The sequence below is a fragment of the Barbus barbus genome (genome assembly GCF_936440315.1).
Source record: "Barbus barbus genome assembly, chromosome: 49".
Lineage (NCBI taxonomy): Eukaryota > Metazoa > Chordata > Actinopteri > Cypriniformes > Cyprinidae > Barbus > Barbus barbus.
The window spans coordinates 8315665-8334211 of record NC_136727.1 but is presented as its reverse complement, the minus strand read 5'-3'; the positions used below and the strand labels follow the sequence as shown (position 1 = coordinate 8334211).

Below are 18547 nucleotides of genomic sequence, written 5' to 3'. Positions count from 1 at the left end.
TTCATTTGAGTTTTTGTCAAAAGGGATTAAATGTAAAAAAAAAATGAGTAGGCTAGGAGCTGGTGATGCATGAAGCTATGGATAATGTCGTGCTGCCAAATCAAAGCAATTTTTTTGAAAAGCGTTTTGAAAGGGACAGACCACGGGAGCCAGGACAATCACGAGTACTTTGGGCCTTTTTAGCCTCTATTGTTTTGGAGAAAAGGCGGGTTTGAATGAGAGAAAAAAGGGCAAAATTTTGGCCAGAAGAAACAGACTCATTTTTGTACGTTGAGCTTGGCAAGTGGCTCTTCAAAAGAATAATTTTTTGAAGGCCTTGTTTATTCAAAATTGGCCATCAGCACAAGAATGCGTACAGTTCTTAGCTGCTGTAATGTAATAGGCAAAAAAAACAAACAAAAAAACAATGCTTTTAAGAGCATTTTTTATTTTAAGGAATAATTGTTGCTTGCTTTTTTAAATTCAAATGCATCAGTGTTACTATAGTTAATTAAAACATGAAAAATTATTACTTAAAAAAAAAAGTTCAGTGAAATGAAAAAAAAAAATCGAAATCTTAAACTAATTTTATTTCAGCAAACTACCAAAGCAATTTTATTTAGCTAGATTGTTAAAATGAACTAAATCCATAGAAAAGAATTATATAAAAAAATGCTTGAAATAAAATAAATGTTATATATATATATATAACTTGATGTACCATAATAGCTACAACTCAAATAAAAATTTATAAAATCTAAAAGACAAAAATGAAACAAAATATTAAAAACTTTAACTAAAATTAATATGAAACAGATAATATACAAATAAAATTAATTCAAAATATTAAAAACTTTAAAGTATCTCAATGATACTAAAATAAATCACATGATATAACCTAATATAAAACTAAAGTACTGAAATAAAACTAAAACTGAAATTAATAAACTATTAATACAATATCAAAATCTATAAAAATGATATTAAAAAAACATATCTCAGTGATACTAAAATGACACTGCAATAAAGATTGAAAATATGTTATTGGTAAGTTGGCAGCAACAGTAATCTATATGCAAAATAATTTTAATTAAAAATTATACATTAATAAACTAAAATATTACATGTGATGACTGACTAATATGGTACAGATATCTTGTGCAACCCTAAATAAAGATATCCTTTGCCCCCATAATAAGGTATTTATGCAATTTAACAGCAGGTGCTAACTAGTCTAGGCCAGTGTTGGGTAAGTTACTTTCAAAAAGTAATTAATTACAGTTACTAATTACTTCATCAATATTGTATTTAAATTACTTTACTAATTACTCTATCTGAAAAGTAACTTAGTTACTCAATAAGTAACTTAATTATTCAAATCGCTAATTAGGCTACATCTTAAAATCCCTATAAACCTTAATAGAAATTAAACTCTATATTCTTTCAATTCGAGTCAAACATAGAATAGTTTAGCCTTTTAGCTTTAAAACAACTGTAATACTTAAACATTTTTATGAAAAAAATGTAACCACCTTTGGTTAACATATAGAAATACTCTGCAAAATATCTGAATAACAAAAAGGCTTAAAAGTTAAACAATACATTTCAGTTTGGCAAGATGTTCAGGAAAAACCCAACTAGTAAAATCTGTACAGGTTTATGTCAAAATAACACGTTAACTAATGTAGGAAAGAATAAATTACAGAAATGATCTTCTCTGCTGAATAATGTCAGATCGCGCTGTTCTTATGAGGTAAATTTCTCATAGCAGGTCTTCTTTCAAAAATGATGAATATTAGATGATTTTTTTTTTCTTAATATTTAACTTTTTTTTGTATCTAGGTGAGGGCATATGCGCGCAGGTGACTGCATATAATGAGCTCAGACACGGGAAAGACTGTACCTTGCTTTAGTTTCATACGGATTGCATAATCAGAAATATTAGTTTTTAATTTGAATTCGTTCAAGTGTCAAGTAGACACTTCAAGATTTTTAGATTCTATTGATTTTAGCCTTATATGTATCTGAGTCAGAGCCGGCGCCAGGGCACCTCCATCAGAGGGGCATTTGAATTTCTGGGGGGGGGCACAAATCACGTTTTGTGTGTGTGTGTGGCGGGTGGTGGTGGTGGCTGGGGGGGTTCGGGGTGGGATGGGAAGCGTGCAATCTGTGATTGCGTGCAGTTTCTGACGCTCGCTAAAGCGTGCAATCGCTTTCTTATGTGCGCTGTTTTACCGGTTTCACTTTCGCTTTCGAAACGATCACGTTCAGCAAGAAGGGGAGAGGATGGAAAGTGGGGGGCACCGTAACTCTGCCCGCGAATGCCCCCTCTTGGTGCCGGCCCTGATTTGAGTATTTAAGGTTTCTCTGTGAATCAGGAAAATCTGAAAGTGAACGCACCCGCACCCGCACGCGGAGGGTTAAAGCCGCTGCATTCAATATCTTTAGACGGTAAATTTAGATTTCAAATTCAATATTGCTTTTAGAACTGTTGAAATTATTTACTGTATGTAACGCAAGTACTTTATAAGTAACTGTAATTAAATTACCTAAAAATGAACAGTAATCCCTTACTTTACTTTTTCAGTGGATAAGTAATTTAATTACAGAAACGCGTTACTTAGTAACGCGTTACACCCAACACTGGTCTAGGCACACTTTATAATTATGGATTATTTTCTAATTGCATATCTTAGGAAATGATACATTGTACTGGACGGACATGGGCTCTAACAGAATCTCTAGATCCAGTCGAGATCAGACCTGGAGAGAGGACATTGTCACGAGCGGTCTTGGACGTGTTGAAGGACTAGCGGTGGACTGGATTGCAGGTGTGAAAGTTTCTCTTTGTTTTAGCATTTCTGTGTTTCCAAATTGAAGTTGTCAGGCTTATTGTTTCTCTGTTGGTTCAGGGTCTTTATTGCTTTGCATCCTAAGGTAATATTTACTGGACGGACCATGGCTTAAATCTCATTGAGGTCGCTCGATTGAATGGCATGTACCGCGCCGTGGTGATATCTGATGGTCTTGATCAACCCAGAGCCATTGCTGTGCACCCAATGAAAGGGTATGTATCTGCCTTTTTATTTTTCCACTCTGAAAATACCCTCTGGTTTATTTTTTTTCTTCTAATGCTAAGCTTCAGTTTCACCCAAGTGTGGCAACAGCGTTTAAATGAATGACCTATGATCATCTAGAGAGCAGTTAGTGTGTGCAATTAGCACCTCAAAGCTTGTTAACTGCAGATGTCTGTCCTCCTTAAAGGACTTATAATTTCCATTGCATGTATTCTAATTTGAGAGGGCCATCATAATATTGACCTCTTGTTTGTAATGAGTTATCTCATTATCTACAGCTTTGTACTGTAAAAGTGGAATATAAACATTAAGCAGACTCGTCACCGTCCTTGATGATTAGGCTTACAGACAGGAAGTTGAGCAGCTGGCTGTCTGGTGCAGTCTTAACAACCTGGAGCTGAACACGCTCAAAACTGTGGAGATGATAGTGGACTTCAGGAGAAACCCCCCTGCTCTCCCCCCACTCACCATCATGAACAGCACTGTGACTTCAGTAGAGTCATTCAGATTCCTGGGCACCACCATCTCTCAGGACCTGAAGTGGGACAATCACACTAGGCGTTTCTCAATGTCAAGGAAGGATCCTCGGAAGCCAGAATTTCGAGGATGCTACGTCATCGACATCCGTCGAAGGAATGTTCCAATGTCGAGGATCCTCGGAATTTCAACCAAGGACTGAGTCCTTCGTTCGAAAAATATCCCATACACAGGAAAGGATGCATAAGTGTAGCCTTCGCGCTCTTCGCGCGCTAAAATCACCCACAATCCTATGCGCGCAGCTTTGCTATCTTGCTCAAAAATTCAAAATGTTGGACTTTAGCGGAGTCGGAGCGCCAACGGGGCAATATGCGTTCAAATGTAACTGAAGTATAATTACAAATTACTTAAAAAACATTTTTGTATTAAAAAGTATTACTACCGTATTGATATTATAAATTCTAGAAATTACGTTATTGATAGCTAACTGAACCGGACTAACTTAGTTAAGTTGTCCAGAGTAAAAGCGGACCGTTTCACTGACGTAATGACGCAATAACGTGCACTTGCTAGCCTGTTCCATTTACGTGTTCTCCGAATGCTTAAGAGGAGCCTCGCCTAGACTCTGAAGGAAGTGACTTGGAAGGACCAGTCCTGCCAAGGACGTATCCTTGACATTGAGAAACACCTATTGACTCTATTGCGAAAAAGGCCCAGCAGAGGCTGTATTTCCTCCGCCAGCTAAGGAAGTTCAACCTGCCTCAGGAGCTGCTGAAACAGTTCTACTCTGCAATCATCGAGTCTGTCCTATGTTCTTCTATAACTGTTTGGTTTGGTTCAGCTACCAAAACAGACATCAGAAGACTACAACGGACAGTTAGGACTGCTGAGAGAATTATCGGTGCCCCTCTGCCCAGCCTCCAAGAACTTTACACCTCCAGAGTGAGGAAAAGGGCTAAGAAAGTCACTCTGGACCCCTCACACCCAGCTCACTCTCTCTTTGTACTGTTGCCCTCTGGCCGGCGCTACAGATCACTGAGCACCAGAACAGCCAGACACAAGAACAGTTTTTTCCCCCAGGCCGTATCCCACCTGAACAACACATAACACACCCCGGTACTGTACATCTGTAAATAACTCATCAAACCTTCATCTGTACATAGGACACATGCACATTCACAGTTCTGTCTATGGTCATGTCTCTTTTCTGTATATTTTTATTTTTATTACTATTGTTATTCTTAATTATTGTATATTCTCTTCATTAGTGTTCTTTATCACCTTAATTATATGTTGTCTGCACTATGTTTGTACTTTCTGTACTGGAAGCTCATAACACCAAGACAAATTCCTTGTGTGTGCAAACACACTTGGCAATAAAGCTCTTTCTGATTTCTGATTTCTGATTAAGCTGTTATGTTTTTCACTGGCGTCACAAAAAGACTCAGTCTTTTTGAAAACAAAAAGTTTTCGACCTCTACCCTTCAAATGCGAGAGACTATTTTAATGATCCACTCAGTCCCAGATGGAAATCAAATCCTGTTCTACATTTTGTCTCATTTACACTTGAATATGCAAACATCATCCCTTTAAGGGTACAACAGCTTGTCACTGAGACAGTACTCTTAAAGCAACATCTTTTTACCTTATTTACCCTTAGTGTTGGAAAGGTTACTTTGGAAGCGTAATTACAAGTTACCCTATTTCAATTTTAATAAGTAGTGTAACTATTTCAATTACTTTAAGTAATTTAACAAACATTTAAACCAGGCAGGGTTAACCTTACAATAGTACTCAACACTGAATACTGTCTGACCTTTGTAATCGTTAAAATTTTCATAAGTAACTGTAACTTCCTCTGCACTTCTATAACTGTCTGGTTCAGCTCAGCTACCAAATCTGACCTCAGAAGACTATGGAGGGTAGTCCGGACTGCTGAGCGAATCATTGGTACAACCCTCCCCACTCTCCAAGAACTGTACTTATCCAGAGTGAGCAAAAGGGCTGGTAAAATCACTCTGGACCCCTCACATCCAGCACACTCCCTATTTGAACTGTTACCGTCTGGTCGACGCTACAGAGCTCTGTGCACCAGAACGACCAGACATAGGAACAGTTTCTTCCCTCAGGCAATCCATCTCATGAACACTCAACAATAAACATGGAACACACAACTATAATACATCATCCATTCACCACGCTCACTAATTTTATCTTTATTTTCTAATTTCTAATTTGCACATACTTGACCTGTACATACATAGTTGTCTATATTATATATTATATATAATGTGCTTTGTACATTGCCTTTTGGTTAATTGTTGTTGTTCTTTTATTATCTGTGTCCTGTCCTGTTACTGTCTTTCTGTTGCACTGTGGAGCTTCTGTCACTACAACAAATTCCTTGTATGTGTAAACATACTTGGCCAATAAAGCTCATTCTGATTCTTCTGATTCTTCTTCTGAACTTAATTGCATATTTTTTTCTCAGTAACTGTAACATATTACATTTACATTTTATTTTGTAATTACATTATGCAGCGCTGTTACATGTAACTACTTATTCGTCAACACATTTTACCCTTAAACAGTTCATAGTAGTACCTTATTGGTATGCATTACTACTCTAAGGCACTAATATTCACCTTTTAGGGAAAGATAAGTTACTAAGTTGTGCCTTCAAGGGCACTGCCCCAGTGACCAGCTGTTGTACCCTTACAGGTTGTTGTAACCATTTTTTTTTTTTTGACAATGTACTATCCGATTCCGCTTTGAAATTGACTGTGAATGGTAGAGGAGAGGAAAAACACACCCTAATTAGAATTATCCCATAAGGACCTGGACACAGCATTAGCCCAAAGAAACTGTAACCCAGTTAGCATTGTACTTGTTTTCACTGTAACTGAAGATAAATCTTGGATTTCAAACTGTGCAAAGATCAAAATTTCTCAGGTTGGCTACTTAATCGTACTCTCCTGAATTCATGCAGGTTTCTCTTCTGGACGGAGTGGGGCCAGAGTCCTACCATCTCCAGGTCACGTCTTGATGGTTCAGAGCAATCCGTGCTTGTTAACACCGGACTAGCAAGGCCCAATGGCATCTCCATAGACTACCAGGTCTGCCTCCCCTACATGCTTACTCTGCAGCCTGCAGTCCATGTTGATTTCGTGGCTTATCTTGCAGCTTTAGGGCAGCCAGATCATATATCCCTTCATTCCTAATACAACAGATGGATGATGTTTGTCTTCCAACTGCGTTGTAGGAAAATAAATTATACTGGTGTGATGCCCGCAACAACAAGATCGAAAGAATCAGCCTTGAGCGGGGTGAGCAGAGGGAGATTGTGTTCTCATCGAGTGGTGTGGATATGTTTTCCATAGCAGTCTTTGGGGCTTACCTCTTCTGGTCTGACAGGTAATTTATTTTTCCATAAATGGTACAGTCTCAAAGAATGGCCCAAGAAAGCAGATACCGTCCCATTTTCCCTACAAGGTCACAATGCCTTGTGCAAAAAGACACTTTTGATTATTTCAGAATCTCCTGTGATTCAATGTCATAACAAGGATGGGTTGCCTCACCTTCTGTTAGACCAGCTGTGTACTGTATTTTAATGAGTTCTTTGGTTTTAATTAGTCAAGGGCCATTGATTAGCAAGTGTCAAACTTTCGGTCTTGTGCCCCCATAACGGTAGAGCTTACGCCAACGGATCCATCCGCCGTGCTTCCAAGAAAGATGCCGTGGACATAGTGACCATCAGGAGTGGCTTGGGCGTCAATCTGAAAGATGTGAAGGTCTTTAACCAGGATCGGGAGAAAGGTTGAGGTTTCACTTTATGGCAGTTTTCCTGTTCTTTGAACATTGCACCAATGCACACAAGTACAAGTTTTATCCTAGATAAAACAGTGGTGTCCAATCCCTCTTCTGGAAGACCACCTTTTCGCAGAGTTTAGCTCCAACCTGCTCCAACACACATACCTGGAAGTTTCTAGTAACCCTGAAGACCTCGATTTGCTGGCTCAGAGGTGATTAATGAGCACTAGAGCTTAACTTAAAAGAAAAGTTGCCCTTCAGGAGCAGGATTTGATACTCCTGCTGATTAACGAACACCTGGTGATGGACACCATATGGAAAAAGAGATCAATTAGACTTGGTGTCATAGCAGTGAACATCTGAGAAAGTTCTTGTTTTTTGAGCTTTACAGGAAGGGAATAGTTCATCCAAACATTGGACCCTTTCAAATTACACTTGAATTTTGTTTGCATGCTGAAACTATTGTCTCAAAGCCATTATTACGTGATATCATTTGTTTAGACCACATGTGTCAAAGGGCCAGTGTCCTGCAGAGTTTAGCGCCAACCAGCTCCAAAACACCTGCCTGGTGGTTTCTAGTAATCCTGAAGCACTTGATTAGCTACTTCACGTTTGTTAAATTGAGATTGGAGCTAAACTCTGCAGGACAGTGACCTTCTAGGAACTGAGTTTGACATCCTACTTTGTAGGGAGTCTGATCTCTTATTTTCTGACTTACCCAGGAACGAACGCTTGCAGCAGAGCGAACGGAGGATGCCAGCAACTTTGTTTTTACTTGGGGAATAACCGGAAAACTTGTGCTTGCGCCCATGGATATCTTGCTCAGGATGAACTCAGGTGCAACAGGTACGAGGGTTACCTGCTGTACTCCGAGAGGACCGTTTTGAGGAGTATTCATCTATCGGATGAGAATAACCTCAACTCGCCAATAAGGGCGTACGAGAACACAAATTATTTTAAAAACGTTATAGCTTTGGCTTTTGATCATCGGCAGAAAGCGCACGGAACCAATCGGATTTTCTTTAGCGATGTTCATTTTGGGAATATACAAGTCATCAACGACGACTGGACAGGACGACGCATCATTGCTGAGAGTAAGTAATTGTGTCTAATTACTTTTTTTGTCTATATTATTAGTCTGACTTTTTTGTTGGAAATAATAGTTTTTTTAGTTATTTTTTCAGTTGTTTTGAGATCCCTAAAATGAATTAATGCTCAAGTCTGCTATGTTTTCTCAGTCTTTCATTGTCTTTAAAACTCATATTGGATGTATTAAAGATGAAGCGACAATGTCCAGTGTAACTTAAATGTTGTTTAGAAGGGTGATACCTTCCAAATAATGCCGATGAATGATTTTACAGAGCTTTTCAGACATCCTCAATGTTTATAGTTTACATTATATCTGTAAGGAACATTTGAATGAATTGGAAATTGGTTGTATGGATTTGTCATAACTTTTAGACCATTTTCCATATCGTCCAGCCTGATATTGTCTGTCAAAGGTTCTTTCATAACTCATTTATTTGCTTTATTTGTAATGCAGCTCATATTTGTAGCAGCATCACGGCCAATTAACTGTGGTAAAATACAGCCAATTACTCTGATAAAGCAGCAGCCCAGTAGCCGGCATTGAAATTCATACCTCTTGTGATTTATCAGGCCCTAACCTTGTCAACATTAACACACGTCTCATTTAATCAGTATGCCATTAACCTGCAGAGCTGTCAGTTCGCAGCTGCCGTACTGAACGATAGCTTGCCTGAGAGGAATTGTGATATTTGTCAAACGAGGCCGTGGCAAGCGCTCAGATGGTTATACCTGACCCTAGATGCAAAGCTTTATCCTTTGTCATGGACTTATGCTGATATATTGCAGGCATGTATCTTGGCGTTGGGCTGATAAACAGCTTGTCTGTACGTACTCTTGTTTGAGCGCTGATAGAGGTGAGGGAATGACTGGAAACTCTTTAGCTGAAGTGACTTTTTTAGCTGATTTGTGACGATATTAGTTTTTAAATGTTGAGTTTAAAGTGAACTGACTCTGAAATGTTTTTGTACATTTCATCTGGCAGCTATAACTGTGTGATGCTCCAACATCTCTCAAGCTTTTGTTGACAGGGTGGTTCAAATCTGACATATTGCAGCTTCCCCAAATCAAAGCCAGTTCAAGGCCAGACAGTTGCTCAGCTCAATGACTTTTACTCAGACCTCTAGTTTTCACCAGTGCTGGTGATTAAAGACTTTGTTTTTGTCATGCTGTTAACAACGCTTCCAAATCTTTTTTTATTGACAACAGCTCAACCTGTTCAGTCAGCGTGAACTTTCACAGACAGAGGAGTCACACCTAATCTTTCTCACTCTTCATGTATACGACTGTCATGCGAGCACCCTGCCTGCCTCTTCCTGTGCATGCAACAGAGCCTCAAGGTTTTTATTTTACACTTAAATTGCAGCATGTTTGTTCTTACAAGCTGTTGATGAATTTTTTAAAGTTTCAAAGGATTTTTTAACCTAAAAATGATTAATATATAATTTCATCAGACTCGTTGTGTTGTTTCAAAACCTGTTTGACTTACTACTTCTGAGCAGCACAAAATAATACATTTTAATTAATAACATAGTTGCTCATTCAGAACAGTACAAGCTATGGTAGTTTTGTGTAAAAAACTTGAAATTTAAGCCACTATTCACTAAATTTGGCCCATTCATAAGAAAAGTAGAGATGTCAGAATTATGAGCTAATCATTCTTGTAAGTTTGTAAGTTGTAAGTGGTTTGAATGGATAAATTTATCTGAATGATCAATTGATCTAAATCTCTACTTTAAGCGATTGAGTCAATCATTCCTGAGTCAAAATATCAAGATGCATAACAAATATTGTCAAAATTGGCAAGAACATGAAGATTGAATCAATAAATTAAACTCAAGAACTATCAGTCCGATTCATTAATGAATCATTCAGGCAAACTAATTAATTGAAAAGCTCTTAAAAGATTGACTCTTGATTCTGGCATCTCTGCTTCTCTTATAAGCGTACCAAATTTAGTGAATCATGACTTCAGAAGACTTGAAATATACCACAAATTTCATCTTTTGTGTTTCGTGTTCCGCATTAATGTGGGGTTTTTTTACTTCTGGGTGAACGGTTGCTTTAAATGACACTTCATTGTTGCTGTATTCACACCTCAGGGTTATTTTTAGACATGTTACTAAGCTACAAAAAGGTTAATCAGTGTGAAAATACAAAAATGAACAACACCAAAGTATAATTAGTCATTTAAGAGAGACATGTCTGGTTTATGAATGAAGAGAGAGGCCATTGTAATTCAATGGGAATCTGTGAGAGAATATTAAAGAATTAAAGGTTTTACTCTTAGTCAAGACTCCAGAAGCGCGCAAGACATCGAGCCCTGAAGGCTTTTTATCCATGTGTGAGGAAAATCAATTGTGGGTCAGGGGTGAAAGAGAGCTACTGCGTGAGTATTGGCTTGGAGAGAGAGACATGTAGAGGGAAGACATCAGACAAACAGCGAGTGTGAACTATGCCAGAGGAGTTCGACAGCACATGATCAGCCTTCAGGCCTTTAGAGAAAGAACGAGAGACAGCGATGCCAATGCTGCGTCTCCGTCGGGGGAAATCTGTCTTTGTTAGCCAGAGGACGGTGATAGATCGCAGGCGGCATGTGATCGCTTGACACACTCGTAATATATATCGTACAGGAGACGTTTCCAAGGCAACACGCAGACCTCGGCCTTCTTGCGTAATTCTCATCAGAGCCCGAAGTGGAAATGTCATGTCACCTTCATTCTTAAAACCAGGAGCCGTGTTCTTGATGACTTCTGATGAACAAATACCAGGTTATTGCTGTTTAAAGTCAAGTTTGTTTTCTTAGCACTTGTTCCTGGTCTTATTGTGAACAATTTTTCTTTGGATGCATGTTATGTTGGTATCATATTGGGTTTAGTAGGCCTATGTATTTATTTATTTAGATCAAAATTGTATCAATCTATTTTTGAAGACTTATTTCCCCTGGTTTTTGCATTTTATAATTCCATTGCTGTCATTTAACACTCAAAGTTCTATCATGAAAACTATCGGAGAGTTTAGCATGGTAGTATACATGGCAATGTTAATGTGTTTGGTGTTGGCGGAATAGATCTGATGCGTTACCAAGACTTGCTTTTGTGAATACATCCACAGACATGCTGCTGTGAGTATGTAGGAAATACTGCCGCTGCACATGTAACACATATGAAGTAACTTCTATATAGCATACATGAATTATCCCGTATAGATCTATACAGGTGGAGCTGGGGGAGGTGGAGGGTTTCTAAAGCACACTGCAACTGCTACAGCAAGCACTATCCAATTATTTGAATGTCGAGCAGCAAGATCATTGGCTGCTGTTGTGAAAAGTAACCAGTCAGCTGCACCATGTGAATGATGATGTAATTATATCAGATTCAGTTAGAACCTATCGGCCTGCACTATAGAGTTTCATGACTGAACTTTGGATTTAATCTTCTAAAAACATGAGTAATTTAATAGCGTTGTTAAATGTAATTTTTAACAAATCGGAAAATGAATATCCTTTTTTTTCACACTGTACATTATAATATTGTGCCTACTGTAAATTATTTTGTTTTGGTTATTATTATTTTTAATAGTTTGCATCTATGTAGAATCTGCCTTTTTCGGGGGTTTTTGTTTTTGTTTTTATATCAATATCAACCATAACATAAAAAGAATCTACTCAATTTTATTGACAAAATCTTTAACATATATAAATTTTATTAAAACAATCATCATCTATTGTGAATGGCAAATTCATAAAAAAGTATGTTTAACTTGTATATTTAATATACTGTATAAACAAAATAAGATTTCTCATTATTGTTTAAAGTTAAAAGCGAAACACTAAAACTTGTTACTAAATTAATACAAAAATAAAATATGATAAATCAAATAAAATGTGTGTGTGTGTGATATAAATATTAAACATACTTATTGTTAGACTTGTTATATTTATAAATATTTTGAAATAGAAATGTATATATTTATTTATTCATTCTTTTATTGATTGATTGATTGCTTAATGCTTACTTTTGACTATTCCAGTCAGTTCTTGATGACTAATATTGAGCTCTGCCATGAAATATGTTTTACTCTTAAAACTTGACAGTACAGATGTTAAATGGGCTGCAAAAGGCAATTTACGTTGACTTGCAGTGTTTGCGACACATGATGGATTGCAGACGTTAGCAAATCTGCAAACACTTTGAAACAAAGTTTGTTGAGCTCTCTTGTGGAGATTCAGAGGAAATATGTGAGATTACACATTACAAGTTTTTTTTTTTTTTCCTTTAGAAGAGCAGGACAGGAGATATAAATATCAGTTTGCTCTTGCTCATTGCATCTCTTTGCTGTCTTGGAGAAACAGATGTGATATACACTTAACTATATTTGAGATTTTTCTTTCTTATACAGCCAATGGCAAATAGTCTAAATTATTTACTGCTGTGGTTCTGAAAGGCCGGTGTCGTATTGTCCTTCTTCAGCGCAGTCGGCATCCTGCTTTACGCTTGTTAAGTCCTTATGTTCACTGCAAGTAAACTAGCAGAGCCTGTGTGTCCTATTCAGTGCCACTCACTTTCCCTGTCAGGCTCCATGGGGGTTTTGAGGATGAGGAACCACATCCCAAAAAAAGTGAAGTATTTCTGCTGTGCTTCTTAAAACATGCTGCTCAGGTTGTGGCGTGATAAACTCCAAAAATTGTTTTTCTCCCATGCATTATGCAATTGCAACATCAAAAAGACTGAATAATCGTTTGATCAGTGCATGATTTTGTTTTTCACAAAAAGGCCCTAGCAGGTTATAAAAATTCGCTGAACTTTGTGTCGAGTCGTACATGATATGGTTGCATATAGGAAATGCATGAGACGACATATATAATTTTTCTTTTTTTTTTGGCTATGTCACACCATAGGACACAGTCCAATTTATATTTGTCAACTATCCATATATATATATATATATATATATATATATATATATATATTCATTAAATCAATTAAAATATATGTTATTATAAAACATTAGACAACGGCAGTTTAGTGCCACATTAAAATATAGCAAATGTTTTTTTTTTTTAGATTTTAAGTTGTTTTATTACAAGAATAAATTAGGCATAATATTGTGTAAATATACTATAAATTATTGAAGAAAAAAAATATTCTGAGAAGTTTTTTTATTCTCTATGTATTACTTAAATTTTGTCACAAAGTTGTCTTACCTTCTTTTATATTTTCTTTAAAACATTAACATGGAACTAAAGTGCTGTTGTTATATTATATTATATGAAATATTATATTTTATAATAGATTATTTTTTTATTTTGTTACATTTAATTGCATTTATTTACTTAAATTAAATAACTAATATTTATTTATTTGTCTTGTTTAATTTTTCAATGTAAAAGTTACATTTTTATTTTTCATCTGGAAAACCATTTTAATGTATTTTTATTTGCCAATTTTTAACGTTTCAAATTTTTATTTTTCATTCTGTTTTTGCTAGTTTTGTTTTATTTTTATTTTAACATGGGACTGAAATGGTATTGTAATATTATAATACACAAAAAGTATAATGTTCAGTTTTCTGCGTAATTAAAAGTGGTTATACGCACAATCAAGCAGTTCTTCACAAAGTGCAGTGTTTTTAAGCTAAAAGGTGTATTTTTCTTTTTTAAAGGTTTCAATTTAGTATTGACTTTAGATTTAGATTTCCACAACACATCTTGACCTTTTCTGACACCTAGCTGTTTTCACATCGACCATCTGTCTACTTTTTCTTCTTTTTGAATCACTTGTGAAAGAACCTGTGGAGGTGTTTGCCTGCCATCCGGTTTTATGGCCTTCAGATCAACTGCTTGCATTTATGGGCTTCAATGCTTTTTAATATCTTATATTATTGATAGAAGGTTTGAAGCAACTAGATAAAAGTATTTGTGCTTTATTTCAGGCTTTAAAGTGTAGCGTGTTTAAAGTGTGTGTAGTAGGTCACTGTCTGTATGTTATTTGAGAGTACTTGAGCGATTAGCATTGACGTTGTGTCTCCTTCACTAGATGTTGGTTCTGTGGAAGGACTGGCGTACCACCGAGGATGGGACGTCCTGTACTGGACGAGCTCCACCACAGCCACAGTCACCCGCCACAGCATCGACCAGACCAGCCCAAATGCCTTCAACCGAGACACGGTGGTCTCCCTGTTTGAGGAGGACCACCCACACGTTCTCACTCTGGACGAATGTCAGAGGTAAGTCTAGAGTTTTAAGTTCATCTTTGACATTTTGAAAATAAATCCAACAAACAAACAAATAAATAGTTTTGTATTTTGAAATTTATTTTAATGTCTTATTTTTAAATATATAATTTTAATTTATTAGCTCACTTTATTTTGTGTATTTCTTGAATTTATTTAGCATTTCACATACGTGTCTTTAATTTATTATAAAAATTTTATATTTTTTATTAGTACAGATTTTTACTGAATTAGAGCTGGTTGGAAATTGAAACTGTAATATATAGATAGATAGATAGATAGATAGATAGATAGATAGATAGATAGATAGATAGATAGATAGATAGATAGATAGATAGATAGATTCACTCAGTTTTTCATAAATGTCATTTTCAAAACTGATTGCTTGTGCGATTAAATTTTATACTCCGTGATTTAAAAAAAAAAAAAAAGTGATACTTTATTAAATTATATCTTGCAAGGGACAAAATATGTACTTTTCATTTCTGTAAAATGAATCCATCTGTTTGAAATGCCAAAACTTTCTGCATTCCACCTCACCTCAAAATAACCCTTGTTGATAAATTTGTTTTGATGGCTGTCTTTCCAAAAGGTCAAGTAAGGGAGGGATCCTCTAATTATTTCAAAGTAATTAGGTGCCAGACCACATACAGAGTATTAATTTTACATCAGTGAGTTATGAACTTCATAAATATTCAAATTTAAAACAGAGTGACCTGTGCTACAGAGATTCACGGCATTAATCTCCAAACACGTTTGCATCTCTTGATCTCTGTCAGCAATTCCTTTCATTTTCAAATTAGAAAACATTACTTAAGTTTCACTTTTTCAAAACTAGATTGAACACAAAATTTTTGACATCCACAGCAAAAGATAAATGTTTTTGTCATTTATAAAAGGTTTTTAACCCTATATTTTTGTTATTGTTACTGTGTTGTTCTGCTATTTTATTTAGCAATTAGCATCATGTAACATTTACATTTCTGCTTCCTGGGTCAATCCTGTCTAGTTGAAAACCACCGGTCTTCAATTATAAGATATTTTGAGATAAATTGAGCTTATGAAAGAGATAGCACTTTGTTTACTTTGATTTTGCCTCAGCCGTAATTGACTTTAAGATTTCCCGCCATTTTATGCTAATCTATATTCAGTCAGATGTGGAATTTTTCTATTTCTGTCAGACATTTGAATATAATCATTGCCTGATGCTTGAAAAATGTTGTGTATGAAAGCAAAATGATAGCTTCTGTTAGCTTTTGCTGAATTGATAAAGGTAAATGCTATGCCAGCATTAGCTTGTGTTCTTCAGGTGTACAATCATAAACATTATCATTACGCAACAAATGTTTGCTAAACACAATTCTACCGACATTCTCTTCAGTTTTCCAAGTAGGAAATCAGAAATTTAGACTTTGTGAACTCTCATTGCTTATAACTTCTCAATGGTACAGTAAAGCACAGTATGATATATTTTAGCCTTAGCATTAACATGGCTGTTTGTTCTCTAAGGAACATTTCACCGCTTCATACCCTGACAGCACTTAGTTGGAATGTAGCAGTCGGTGTGTTAGCCTGTTAGAGCATTAGCACAGCAATAAGTGCCAGCGATCCAAAAGCTGCCAAAGATCACAGCTAGGAGTCACACGCCGACGCTAGCGGCTGACACTGCAAGGTGCCGTCACATGCCAGGCTAGCACACTCATCTCAAACACAAGGACATGCTTCGTCCTTCGACTGACTTGCCTTTTTCTGCCACATTAAAAGAAAAAGGGCTGATACTATTAGGCTGTAGCCTTTTTGATTATAATTGCAGATGGATACATTTTTAATGAGGCTATTAGGATAGTGTAGCACGGGATCAATGGTGCACATTTTGTTTCAAGAAGACTTGTGTGTGGACTTTTTATGTGCCATTCATAGAAAACATTTACAGTATGTCTGAAATGTAACAAATTTGAAGAAGAAATGGCTCAGAAAAGTCAGAAAAGCACTAGTGACGTGGCAAGATGGTGCTTGTGTTTGGCTTTGCCGCTGCCACAGTCTGTCTACCGTGTTGTGTTCTACCTGTCCTGTGCGTCATTCTGTTTTTTATGTTGCTTCTTAATGATGGACTCACAGCTCAGGTGTATGATCGCAAAGCTCTTCTACTCATTAGATCATCAATGGTAGATCATAATATTCCACCACCCTGGGCTGATATTCCACACGCATTATTGTCCACATCAGTCCACTCAGCTGGTCTTTCTGACCGAAGTTCCCGAAGAAAACGGAGGAAGCGGGGAGAAGGGCCGGGATTCAGATGAAGCTGAGACTGTCCTGGAAGTGAGGAGTCATCGGAAAACGGCGTCGATCGCTTCAGATGAGCTCAGCCTCAGTATATTCGGCCCATCTGTGGAATGAGTTTCCCTTGTCTACGGCTGACAATGTCAGATTCAACTATCTCCATCCCGTCTTCCCGGATACCTTTGTGGAGATCATTTTCCTGCCGGTGAACGGAGTTCCTTTGCATGCTTTCCCGCAAAATATCCAGTGAAGTTTTTGCTCTACCTTTCAGGATGGCACTGTTATATGCTCGTTCAATAACTAATACAACTTTTGTTTTGAACGATATTGTTAAAACCAAGGAGCTGTATTTTTTGTTTATGACTGAAACCTGGCAGAGATATTTGGAAAATGTTCCCCTTAAGGAAATTTGTCGTAAGGATTATACATGTATGGCCGTGGTGGAGGACTTGCTGCTGTGTTTAGAAACTGTTTTTTTTCCTGTCGGATGGTAAATGTTGGGTATTTTTCCTCGTTTGAATTGCAAGTGATTCAAGTTGGTCATATAGATCCCTTTTATTGTATTTTAATTTATCGTCCTCCTGGCCCAAACAGCTCCTTCTAATTAATTAACTACAAAAATACAAATGTATATTAATTAATTTAAAATATTTATTAATTATACAAATATTTTTAAAGTTGTTACCTTTAACAATTTAAATAAATAAATGTTCTGTATATAAAAATATAATTTAAATATTTAATAAAATTAATATTAAAACCAATTCATGAAAAATGCTTTTGATGCTTTTGATAATATTCACATTAGTTTCAGTTTCTTCTGTTTTTTAATGCACATTTAAACGTGAAATTTTAAAAGAAACTTTAAAAGAAATCATGTATGTCTGAAATATTCCAAATTTGAAGAACGAATGGCTCAGAAAAGTGATACTAATTCTAAGAAAGTTATTGCGTGAGTTAAGTTTGATATTAGGCATTTTGTTTGACATTGACGTATAAGGATTTCCGACAGACCAATTTTAAAATACAATATATATATTGTGGTGAGTGGGGCGGGGCCGAGAGCCGTGGGAACGGAGCGAGGCCGGTGGAGTTAATGATAATGAGCGACACCTGCGACACTCACCGGTCTCGAGTCCCACGGAGGAGCTCCGGAAGGATAAAAGGAGGAGTGACGACAGTGGAAGACGAGAGAGGACCAGGCCTGGATTTTATTTTGTGTTTGTGTGCGGCAGTCGTCCGTGAGGGGCTGCCGCTGTACTTTTACGTTTGTTTATTTTGATTATTAAATTCTTAAATGTTTGCCGGTTCCCGCCTCCTTCTTCCCGAATCTACGAACTTTGTTACATTGGTGCCGAAACCCGGGAGGAAGGAGGGACACGCTGTCAGAGAGCCCTCGCTGCTGAGGGGGATCGCGGTGCTGAGGAGATCGGGCAGCAGGGAGTAGCGGGGACGGCCGCTGGCTGCCCGAGGCGACGGTGGTGCTGGAGCGATGGAACATCAGGTGGGACGGAAGACTCGCTGCCGTGCTCCTGGGTCGAGGGCAGCCGGCAGCGAGTCCCCCATTCCCTGCTCCTCCCCATCATGGCGGATGGCAGCAG

The 18547-nt window shown here is 37.1% G+C and overlaps 1 protein-coding gene across 1 annotated transcript in view; it reads left to right on the top strand.

Annotated features, from left to right (window-relative positions):
- LOC306867723 (low-density lipoprotein receptor-related protein 1B-like) overlaps window positions 1-18547 on the top strand; it is a gene marked incomplete at its 5' end in the record, with an annotated part of 282208 nt that overhangs the window by 162700 nt on the left and 100961 nt on the right. Inside the window, 7 exons of the mRNA XM_079413559.1 lie at window positions 2676-2810; window positions 2917-3046; window positions 6523-6649; window positions 6796-6947; window positions 7225-7349; window positions 8066-8437; window positions 14468-14657. Coding sequence (XP_079269685.1) covers window positions 2676-2810; window positions 2917-3046; window positions 6523-6649; window positions 6796-6947; window positions 7225-7349; window positions 8066-8437; window positions 14468-14657 — 1231 coding nt within the window. The remainder of the gene's footprint in view (window positions 1-2675; window positions 2811-2916; window positions 3047-6522; window positions 6650-6795; window positions 6948-7224; window positions 7350-8065; window positions 8438-14467; window positions 14658-18547) is intronic.